This window comes from Varanus komodoensis, unplaced genomic scaffold (assembly GCF_004798865.1).
Source record: "Varanus komodoensis strain SLA01 unplaced genomic scaffold, ASM479886v1 scaffold89, whole genome shotgun sequence".
NCBI classification, from domain to species: Eukaryota; Metazoa; Chordata; class Lepidosauria; order Squamata; family Varanidae; genus Varanus; species Varanus komodoensis.
In genome coordinates this window covers 1,912,131-1,923,812 of record NW_025336587.1, presented here as the reverse complement: position 1 = coordinate 1,923,812, position 11,682 = coordinate 1,912,131, and the positions used below count along the sequence as shown (strand labels likewise).

The 11,682-nt window shown below is 48.9% G+C and overlaps 1 protein-coding gene across 1 annotated transcript in view; it reads left to right on the top strand.

The window, feature by feature from the left end:
* Nucleotides 1-327: 327 nt before the first annotated feature.
* Nucleotides 328-11,682, top strand: part of SEMA6B (semaphorin 6B) — a 100,252-nt gene continuing 88,897 nt past the window's right edge. Inside the window, exon 1 of the mRNA XM_044417579.1 lies at nucleotides 328-671. Within this exon, the coding sequence (XP_044273514.1) occupies nucleotides 605-671 (67 nt within the window). The 5' untranslated portion in view covers nucleotides 328-604. The remainder of the gene's footprint in view (nucleotides 672-11,682) is intronic.

Below are 11,682 nucleotides of genomic sequence, written 5' to 3'. Positions count from 1 at the left end.
GAGTTTGAGTTTTGCGGATTCATACATGCAAAAAAAGAGCATAATTGGGGAAATGCATATGGAAAGATGTAAGCATTTCTAAAGGGACAATTTAGGAAACAAACAAACAAACTGATTTGTTGCTGGGAAAGAACATAGTTGGGAAAATGAGAAACTTGTTGCAGCAGGCTAAGTCTGACCTTTTGAGCGCTGGGCAATGCTCCACTGGGAAAAAGGACCCCTGGACCTCTCAAGGTTATTCACCCCCTGTCTAAATGACAGTCTCTCATGAACTTTCAGCCAGTCCGCTTTCTCAATTCTCCGGAGCAGAAACATATGTAAGGTGTGGTACTGGGACTACCAAACAGCTCATTTGGGATTAACATCTTGCAGTGATTAATGTCTTGGCCTTTTTCCAGAGTGACGTTTCAGGTTTGCCGCATGCCTTTGAATTTGGGAAGTCTGGAGACCAGTTTCCCATCATCCCTGGCACACAGAGCTCTTGTGATGCAAGCAACACAACTCGAGAGAAAATCGTGGGATGTAAAGTGTGCGCAGTGCCTGGTTTAATCTGGTAGGAAATGTCCTAAGGCTGCTTCCCACTGGCATCTGGCGAAGAAATCAGATGTGGGGATATCCTGGGCTCCGCCACCCAGCTGCTCTTTCACCTACTCCCAACTTGTGGGTTCCAGGTCAGAATTATGGGATACGGGGGTTTTCTAGTGATTTATGATCAGCTTGAGGCTTGTTTATGGCTATCCATCCATATAGACAGTTTTACCTCCTCTTTGCTTTCAGGATTCAGACCAGAATCATGAGTGATTGATATGTATTAGTATTTTGTTATTAAGCCTTTATTGTCATTGGTGTTTATCTGTTTGTACTGGCAGTTTTTAGACCATCAAGCAAGCAAACCAGGTCTCTTCCCCCTAAAAGAATACAGTCTGAAACAGAATCATAGAATAGCAGAGTTGGAAGGGGCCATGAAGGTCATTGGGTCCACCCCCTCCCACCTCCGACTCAGGGGGCTGTCCTGGTGCTTTTGACTGTCTCTGGTGTGGGAGAGCCCCCACCTCTCCAGGCAGCTGGTCCCACTGTCCTATTGCTCTGTGATAATGGAACTGACGGATTTTCTGGGGGCAGGGAAGTTTCATCAATATGCAGCACAATAACTGGGGATAGGCAAATCCATCTAACGTGTTCCAAGCTGCTGCTGCATTTGTTGAATAATAATTTTGGCAAAACAATTTTACAAAGAAAAGAAAGAAATGGGGAAAAAACAGGCTTGTTTTCCGTATAGCAAGAGCATGTCTGTTATGATGAGCAAATCTGCAGAAACTTGTTCCAACTTAATTAAGGAGATTGACTTGAGTTGCTTCCTCCCGCCAAATGGGGAAGATGGCAAGTGCTTCGTACAAATGCAAACTCTGGGCCAAACTGAGGGGCAGGGAGGTCTACATTGTCCCCCTCTGTCTACCAACCACCCCTGCAGTGCTGACTCCGGGTTTTGAAGGGCCTGTGGCAAGGCAGCCTCGCTCAGTGAACCAGCCCTCTTGGTGCTGCCACCAGCGCTAATTGCTCTGATTCCCATCAAAGTCGTTGGCAGGCACAGAGCTGGTGTGCGAGCTGCCCAAGGTGTCTTGTACTGCCCCCCCCACCCCATTGCCATTGTCTGGGCTGGAGCAAGAGGCAAAGGAACCGTGAAACGGGGGGGGGGGGGGAAAAAAAAAGGGGCGGGTTTTTAATGGCTGCAGTGAAAATACATCGAGGGAGTCACAAGCCTGGCCCTGCTGCGTGGCCTCAGCTCACGGGAGCTGCCCAGTTATTGCTGCCCTGGGGAGGGGCAGCTCAGAGGGAAATGAGGAGGCCCAGGCCGCGGGGAGGGCGGCAGGGCCAGCGCCTTCGCACTCAGGCCACGCCTGTGGCTTGCGTCAGGCCCAGGGCCAGCTTGTGCACGGGCAGGGCTGGAGAGCCCCCAGCCCGGGTTCCGATCCAGCCTGCGTGGCCCTTGGTGAGGTGCTGGCCCATGACGACCTTGCGACACAGATGCTGCATGGTGCCCCTCCCTTCTTGCGAAGAGCGGGGATGAGCGGGGCCAGAGCCCGGATTTCCTAGGTCCAGTTCCTGCTCCAGCTGTTCTACTAGGTCTCCCATGCTTTTTCGGCACCTGGTTTGGCAGAGCTCTGCCGAAATCTCTTTTGGATGCACGGACCAAATCCTTACCATCATATAAGGTCCAAAGCACTTCATGTGCATTACTTCGGCATATCTTGCCAGGGACCATCGGAACTACTCCCTCTACACTGCAGAGCAGAGAGGCAGTTAATGTGTGACTCGCCAAGGGCCACTGGGTGTCTCAGTAGCAGAGGCCCAGGGCTGGTGCTCCTTCTGCAGTGGAGGTATGGACCTTCCCTCAGCCCGAGGGTTGAAGAAGCACTCGGGGGCTGCATCCCAGTGGTGGGCGGGGCTGAAGGCCGAAGGGGCGGAGTCCAAATGCCCGCCTAGTTTCACTTTGAGACTTGGAAGTCGTATTTCGGCCATCCAGAATGGGGCAACCGGGTTGCAAAACCACCAGATGATCAACACTTGCAGGAAAGGAAGTGGGACCTACCAGGGCTGGATCTGGCCCTTGGTTCTGAGGCCAGGTATATGGGCTGTTCCAAGACTGTTTTATTTATTTATTTGGTATTGTGGGGACAAAAACCTAAGGAAGCAAAAACAAACAGGTACAACAACCAGGTATAGGATGTCATTGACTATGCTCTCCTTTTTTTCTTATAAATATAAAAAGAGGCAGAGAGTTTTAGAAAAATCACTTAGCTCGGGAGTTCATTAAAGGTTTTTTTATTATTATTTCACGTGTGGCTGGTTTTTAATCAGCTTTAGGACAGCACCTCAAGGAGGTCTGCTTTGTGATACGTTCTGCCTCCTTTTTATGGCTCAGAGGGAAAGCTTGCAGTGAATGTCCTTCTATGGATTTTGACACGGCTACAGTCTATTTAATTAAAGCAGCAGCCAAACCTGCTGCCAAAACTTGGGGTCCAGATGAAATTCTGGGAGCTCTGCCTGCCTGGAAGAGGAACAGAGGGGCAGTGCTGAAAGGAATCCTTACTGGAGGATGTTGGAAGGCAGGATGGACCTCACAGCCTTGCAAGCAAGCTACTATCTCACATTATTTTGTAGAGCCTGCCTGGGTGGGGAAAAGCAGCGAGGCAAGAGCAAGAGAGCAACCTCGAAATGCCCTGAATTTGTGCTGCCACAATTTGTGAATGTATCCTTCCATGGCCAAAATATTTTTTAAAAGGAGCAACGCTCTTCTAAAATGAGAAATATTTCTGTGCCTGCTCGCCTGGAGAACCTTTTGAACTCACCCCTGGCGAGTAGGCAAATAGTTATTTCCAGTTTCCTGGAGCTATTGGGCGCAGCACAAGCATTAAAGGGGGAGCATAGCCAGGTCTGGTCTATCAAGGGACGGAAGAACAGGGAAAAGAGTCCTTTGTGGAAAGCTGGTGAAGGTCAAGATCCCCATGCAGAATGGGATGACTTTTAGCTTGGATCACTATTTCCAAGACGGTTCTGGATATTTTGCGCATGGTTCCCCTCAGATGAATGCATGCTGTTGAACACACTTTTTCGTTGTTCTTTGTGTGCACAAATCACGTTGCAGGCTTAGAAACGAAAGGATTTGAGCGCTGGCTGCATGACATTGCTGTGTCAGTCCAGGAGGTGCAAATTGGGTATACTTTGATGAGAAGCATAATTTCTGTATTTCTCAGTCGTCCTTTCCCCCATCTGTCCTCCCTAGACAGACAGATCTTCTGCAGAGGTACAAGGGTACATGTGTTGTGGAAATGTTAAAAGTTGGCCCTGCCTGCAGCCAATCAGCAAGTCTTCCCCTGGGAAGCAACGCAGGCTAGCATATCCCGTATGTGGAGCTGGGTGGGGAAGAGCAGCGAGGCGAGAGCAGGAGACCAGCCTCCAAATTTGTGCTGCCAAGAGATCACTTCTAAAGGGAGAAAAGATGCTGGAAATTTAGCTTTGCCTCACAGTGGTTGGGGTGGGCCTCACTGAGGCCTGGAAGCTTAATGTAGTTGCCTTGGATACCTGGCGCCGTTCTCTCTCTCTCCCGCTCTCTCGGTAGGATTTTCATGTTTGGCATGATAGCTGGGACTTTAGACAAGAAAATAAAAGAAACTATTGCTACACAGATAGCCCACAAGAAATGTTGTTTTTTCCCCATACTCCTTTTCACAAAAAAGGAAGCTTTTGTTCAGTGAAGATGCAATTTCTTTCCACGCAGAAAAGAGCATGGGATAGTGATTAGAGGTTTGGATTAGACTTCTGGAAATCTGGGCTCAAATCCCACTTCCCTCAACTATGTGAAATACTCTGGTTGATTTGGGCTGATCATCATAGGCTGTACCTTAACCTACCTCACAGGGTTGTTGTGGGCATAAAATAGGCATAGAGGTAGAACCTGAGCTCAAACGACTTGTGGGTGTTTCTGAGAGCACTCCCTACCCCTGGAAATCTCACTGTTTCCACATGAGGATTAGAATTAATGATACGGACTCTTGCATAAAATGTGCAGCCCAAGGCAAAAATTCCCTTGTCCACAGCGAAAGACACTTGTTGCCTACTGCCATTCAAACATATATTAAATAAAATATTAACTATATGCCTGCACATATTTAGTGTGTGTGAGAGACAGAATATCTATGATTTATATAATTGATATAATTTATACAATTAAATACAAATTAATATAATTAATTTTATATGATTTTGTATAATTAATCTCTAGATAAAAGCATGAAGAGCTCTTTAAAATATACCCCTTTTTAACTACTAGTCTTCAGCAGAGAGGGGCTTTAAAGCAACCTTTCCCAACACCTACAACTCCTAGCATCCCCGGGCATCATGGACATTGGGTCAGGGTGATGGGAACATTAGTCCAGCACATCTGGAGGGCACTGGCTTTGGGGGGTGGGTAGGGGCAGCTTGCTGAGAATCTGAATCCCTTACAGAAACTTTGCCCTTCTTATAATGGTAATAACATAGATTTGCATTCAGTCCTGGAAGAGTCCCTTGGGAATTTCTAACCTGAGAATACTTGTCCGTCTGTTTTCCCTTGCATTCCTGTTTTACTTCTTGGGGTACTTTGGGAGCTTGCAGGGGTGGACAGAGAAATAAAGCAAACAATTTTTCTTCAAAAAAGCAAGCTAGCAAGCAAGATTTGTCAGGTGGTCTCCTGCAGACAACCTCAACTCGCCCCAGGCAACTAAGCAAGCGGCAATTGATAAACCTGTGTGAAGTTGTTGCTGCTGTTTTAGGAGTGGGGTGGGTTGAGGTGGGGGTGTTATTTCTAGAAAAATCCAGCAGTAATTTACTGCTTTTTCCTTCGGGCAGGAAAGTGAACAGGTGTAGAGTGAGCACCTTATCTCCTCCTGGAAAGAAATAATTGGCTGGATTGTCCTCCTTCCATGGTTGCAAGGGAATATTGGAGTGCTGCACCATTTCTTCCCTGCCTGGGGCAGGGCAGCAGTGCGAATCCTGCTGAACTCTGCATGTCATTAGAGAGCTAGGCCATTTTTACTTCTCACTTTGCTCCCGATTGTCTGTCAAAAAGTTTGTGCTGTGTACATTGCAAACTTTCAAGGCCGGCTCTTTTGCCTGCAGACATTCTGAGCAGCCAGATTTCCTGGGTAAGGAACAAATAGGGTTGTTTCTGGCGCAAACTGCTCTCCAGACTTTCTCTTGCTCATCCTGAATATTCGACCGAATGGGAGGTGCAAAAGCAGGGTAACTGGAGGCCGTGCATGTGCGTGACTCATGTGTTGCTTTGTACATTCTGCGTCGTGGGAGAGAGAAAGAGAAATGAAACACGCACACCACATTTCAGCTTCTGGTTTATACTTGGGCTGTTGCAGAAAACCAAGGAAACCATTTTTACTCATTCCTTGACCCCACCAGGATGGGTGTGGGGAAGATGGAGCTAGCCAAGTATGTGTAGTGAGTATCCAGGGGCCTTCCTGGGAGTTCAGTGCTGCTGTGTGGGAATTGCTCGGAGCCATCCAGGATGGAGGAAATGAACTCGTCTCCACTGGAACGTCCCCAGAGAGGCGTGTGCTGTGAAAGGAGCAAGGAAAAGAGCCAGAAATCTTGGAACGCCTCGCTGGAATTTCCTTTGGCACAGAGAGTGTTTGTTGATACGAGGGGGTGGGCAGCGTTTTTGGATGGAGCAATGGAATCTGGGGATCAACCTGTTACCTTCTGCTTGGGAAAGACACCCACTGAGATGCATCCAGCATCTTAGCAGTGATTTGAGATGGATTGTAGTTTCTTCAAAGTTCCATTATAGCAAGACAAGCCACTAGTCCATCACATTCAGTTCCATCTATGCTGAATGCTTAACCAATGCTCTCCAGGGCAACTCCGCTGCCTGGCCATCTTTATCATTTATCCGCTCATTTGCTTGGTACCCCCAGCCCACTCAGTTGCCCATCCCTGTGTGGTCGCAACTTGAGGCTGCTAAAAGAGAAACTAAAAGACAAAGCTTCAGCCAGTGTGGAGGCAGACACAACCTGCCTAAATGCAGCCAAGTTCTTGTTTAAGGCTCAGTCCTGATCTGCTCTTGGTTGGAGCAACACACAGACAACCCTGTCTGGCTTCCCGTCCCCCCGGAGATCTCCATGGTGCTGAAATCTTCTCATCTTGCTTTTCCCTGAAATTGAACTAATATGGCCCCTGATAAAAAGTGTAACCCAAAGTAGAACCCAGCAATCCAGGCTACAGCATCGCAACATACAAGTTGGCAGCTCTCACTGTGCAAAGTTCCTCATTTCTCTACCCATAACTTCAATGCAGCTTGATTCTGCCCTAATGTTACATGAACTTTTCTCCAAATGGAAGCAATTTATTATTATTTTTGTTTGTTTATTAGATCGGTACCCTGCCTTTTTCTTACAATGAACTCAAGGTGGCTTACATCCTTCTCCTCCTTCTGCTCTCCATTTTATCCCCACAACAACAACTCTGTGAGGTAGGTTGGGATGAGAGTCTGTGGCTGGCCCAAAGCTCCCCAGTCGGATCCATGGCTGAGCAGGGACAAGAACCTTGAACTTCCAAGTCCTAGTCCCACACCCTTAACTGCTACACCACACTGGCTCTCTGTGCATTTATGCACACTTTTAAAACATGTATACGCAGTGGTACCTTGGCTCACGAACTTAACCTGTCCCAGGACTCTGGTCGTGACCCAGATTGGTCGTGAACCAAGTCAAATTTCCCCATAAGGTTCAGTGTAAATAAGGTTAATCCATTCTGTAACTTTTTTTTTAAATCAGAAAAATGTGAAGAAGCAAAGTGATGAAGAACAACAAAGATCATGGCCATCTCCCCCACACACCCCAAGCCCAGCCATCTCCCTGTCCCCCCCAGCAAGACCGCGATCACACCCATCATCCCTGCACGTGCCCATCATCCCGGCACACTGGTGGGGGGGAGAGATGGGTGCGATCATGTTGGCAGCGGGGAGATGGCCGAGATCGCAGTCGTGCTCCTGCAGGAAAGACAGGAGTGGTCTTGACCATCTCCCCCCTCTCCCCACTGCCCCTGGCAGGATCGCAGCCGCCACCCAATGTGGAGTTCGCAACCTGAGTCAAAATTTTTATGAAAATTTTGTTCGTGTCCCAATTTGGTCATGAACTGAGGCGTTCGTGAGCCAATTGTGTACTGTATTTTGTGAGCATATTTGTCACTCATGTTTGCCTGGCTAACAGGTATTAATGTTTTCCAAGGTGTCATTTTCAGTATTGCACACCGATCTGAGTTCAAGCTTCCCTAAGCAGATGGATTTCTGGGCACAGCTCACCCCATAATGTGTGCATTTTGTGCACTTTTGTGTGTTTGTCTTTGGGGGCAAACAGTAGCGCTAACTTCGGGAAAGCACAAGTCTCAGTGTACAGCAGCATTCTGGTTCAGTGGGATTTTGGAAATGTAGACTGAACAGGCCTCTAAATGCAGGCCTGTTCTATTCTGCTCGGGGCTTTTCTATATTACTTTTGGAATGAGACTTTGCAAAGCAGCTCTACCCTGCATGGGATTTGAAGCTCCCCCCACCACCTTTTCAAGGGGAGGAGGACAAAATCTTGACACTAATTTCTGATGGATCCTGGATGCTTCGGGTTTGTTGGCAGCTCCCAGAAAATTCTCCCATATGGACCTGGAATCAATTTTTCCACACTTGGCCTCCCAGCCAGTTTTTCCTGGCAAAGCAAACACACTCCTCCTGCAGAGCTCTGGACTAGTCCTCCATTCTCAGGTGGCCCGTAAATTCATTGCTAAATCACCCCGCTGCGTCTTAAAGACATTATCTTTGGGTCTGGCACTTTTTCCCGCATGTGGGCGATGGCCAGCCCTTTCGAAATCCCTCCTCATTCTGCAGAGAGCTGCCTGGCTGCCTTCCAAGAGAGCATATCGCTGAAGAGGGCCTGCCTCTTGTGCTGGAGCAGCTTCAGAACCCGGAGCGGCATTATCCTCTATGTATGGGGACCTTGGCAGGGCTGGGATACATCTTCCAGGCGAGGGAGTTTGGAATCGTAGCTCAGTGGCATAGCGCTAATTAAGTTTATTTATTAAAATGTATATACCAGAGCGTATAGCCAATTTGAGCAGCTGTCAGTCAAGGCAGGACTGAGCTAGACTGAATCTGTCATCTGAGGCAGCTTTGCCAATTCTAAATTTACTCATGAGGGCCAGAATCTTTCTTTAGTTTGGGGGAAAGATGGCAGCTTAGAAGTAGAGCATGTGCTTTGCAAGCAGAAAGCTCCAGGTTTGGTAGCCAGTATCTCCAAAGCTCCAGTGGGAAGCATCAAGTCCACTGGTTGGGGAACATGGGAGCTGTAGTCCAAAAGATCTGGAGGGTACCAGGTGGCCTCACCGTTAGGCTAGATGGTGCCAGGCTGGATGGAACAGGATATAAGGCATATTAGGTGGGCATTCATGGGGAGCACTTCAAGAACTGGGCTGAAAATGTTCTCCCCATTCCAAGAGAAGGCAGGAAGGGCTGCCCTCACTCTGCATTGGCTTCCTGGCATGATTGCACTGCTAAATCCAATTGGCTGCATGGGACTCCCTGATTAGCAAGCATTTGGCCGAAAGAGAAACTTACCAATGTGGCTAGCAACAGTGGAAGTGGGGAAGCATCAAAGCCGAATACAGGGCTGGGGATGCTGAGGAAGGGTGGATCTTTCAGGACACAAATTGGCTTCCCTGGAAACACTTTGCCTGGCACACTGTGGCCCATGTAACATGCTGGCAACACCTCTAGGAGAGAAAGGGGCATGGCAAATCCTTCTCTGCAGCGTCCTTCTCCCGCCTTCCATTGCGGGAAACCCAAAGCACACAGCGGTTTTCTGTTCTTTTGCTTCTGGCACCAGTAGGCAGACCAGTTCTGCCACCCTGCGTTCCTGTCTCTGTCCTTCTCCCACACACACGTTGCTCTCTACACCTGGAAACTCCAGCTGGCTTCTGTCCACAGTAGGTCAGGTATGTGGGTCAGGAGGAAGCCGACCTCCCAGAGGTGGGGAGGAGGAAAGCAGTGGTGTCAATGCGCACAAACCTGCTGCCAAGTGTTGTCGAGCCTGGGGAAATGACTTGCCACCTCTTTGCGAAGGAAGAAACTTGGCAGGCGCCAAGAAGAGGAAATGACTCAGCCAAGGTCGCCACGAGAGCGCGGTGGCAGAGGCTGGGGAGAAGCAAGGCACCGAAAGACACGCCTCCCACAAAGCTGCAAACAAACTGGAGGGAATCAGCGGTGAGCGTGACGAAGGCATTTGGCAGCGATGCCATTTGGCTGCCTGGTTTCTCCTCATTCTCACGCTGCCATCCCGAAATAGATTCGAGAAGGGATATGGAACAAAGATGATTGAGCGGAGGGTACATGTGGTCATTGTCGGCTGTTTTAAATATTGATTTGTTATTTTTACATTGAAGGGGATGGGTGCTGTCCTTCCCATCACTGCTGGACCTTCACAACAACCCTACGAGGTAGTCTTCACACAAGCTTTCCAAAGCAGCAACTCTTAGTTGCTTGGAGTTGAGGACAAGAGGTTTTCCTGCCTAAGTTCTGTGTCTTTTCATTGAGTTGGATCCAGTCTTTGTCATATGGGGATCATGCAGTCTTCCCTTTTTATTTATCTCCTGTCTGGGAAGGGAAATTTTATTTCATTGTTACACTTACATCCTGCTTTTTTCATAAGTTCGGGTCAGCATGCCTGACCCTCACAACAACCCTATGAGGTACGTGGGCCTGGAAGTCAGGGCCTGGCCCCAAGGCACCCAGAAAGACTTATGGCCAAATCTCTGGATTTCCAAGTCCCAGTCCAGTGCTCAAAAAACTACACTGCCCTGACCCTTGATCTGGGTAGGCCTTTCCAAGGAATGGTGCTGCCGGACAACTCCCCTCTTTTCTCACCTTCCCTTTTGAGCATTGCCCCTTTTCTTCATGGGTGCAGTGGTGGTTGCTTTCCATGCAAATAGACCTGAGAGGAGGAAGTTGGAAGCAGCTGCCATCATGGAAGGGGATGCCGCCTTCTGTCTGCCCATCCTGCAGCCTCCCACCCGGTTCTGCCAACCCCAAGAGGATGGACTAAAGCCCCCATTGTGTTCCCAGCCAAGATTTCCAGGGTGGCAAGTAGGATGAAGGGAATGTTTCAATGGGGGCTGGGTGATTCTCTTCCCAAGCCAAAAGCTGCAATGCCTCAACACCACAACTCTGCCATACCGTGGGTATTTTCCCAACCTTCTTGCAGCTTTTCCTCCTTCCTAAAATGTTGAAATGCCTCTCCTGGCCCTTAGCTACCAACATGTGCAGCACCAAGCACCACTAAGCTGGTTTTCCAGGGACTATTGCGTCACATGCAGCCTGCCCCGCTTTGCTCTGGGCCCCACCCCACTGGGAAATGCAGTCCCCAGGTTTGGCCGATGGCATTCAGCCCTCGGGAGCAGATTCAGAGCCCCAATCCAGAGAAAGAGAGCTTCACACACTGGTCTGAATGCAGCTCGTTTTGTTTCCGTTTCATCATTTCAACTGTGTGTAGGTGTCTGCTGTTTTTTTAGATTTTACTTTCATGCCAGCAAGGCATTGTGGAGGAGTTCAAAAGGTGCCACATATCTCTAGCTGCTCGAGAAAGTTGCTAACGCCCCAAAACTTGCCCATGGGTATCTGCAGTTGTTTCAGTCCTGACGCCCGATGCAACCCCTCCTCCATGTTATCACCCACCCTGTGCAGCCGCACATTCTCTCCCACCCACCAGCCCACCTTGTTAATTATTGCTCTCCGTCTCAAACAACTCTTTAATTTCCTTTTCACTGATTCGGTGTGTTGCAGAGATCTCACTCTGCCCCTTCCCATCCAATCCAATCCGCCACCCCGTTGCTGTGGATTGGCTTCCTTGCCCCACCCTGTCTACTCCCCCCCCCACATTTCAGCTCTGTTTCTTCTCGCCTTCCGTTCGCTCCCTTTGTAAGCATGCCCAATTTCCAAACAGCGAAAGACAGTAATTAAAATTAATTAGCCACCATGGAGCTGGCTGGATCCAGAAAGACGTGGCGGTGGCGGTAGTGGGAAGGGAGCCGAGGGGGACCGTGACTGAATCCCCACCTGAATCATCCGTGGAGTCTGCACTGGGAATCATTTTG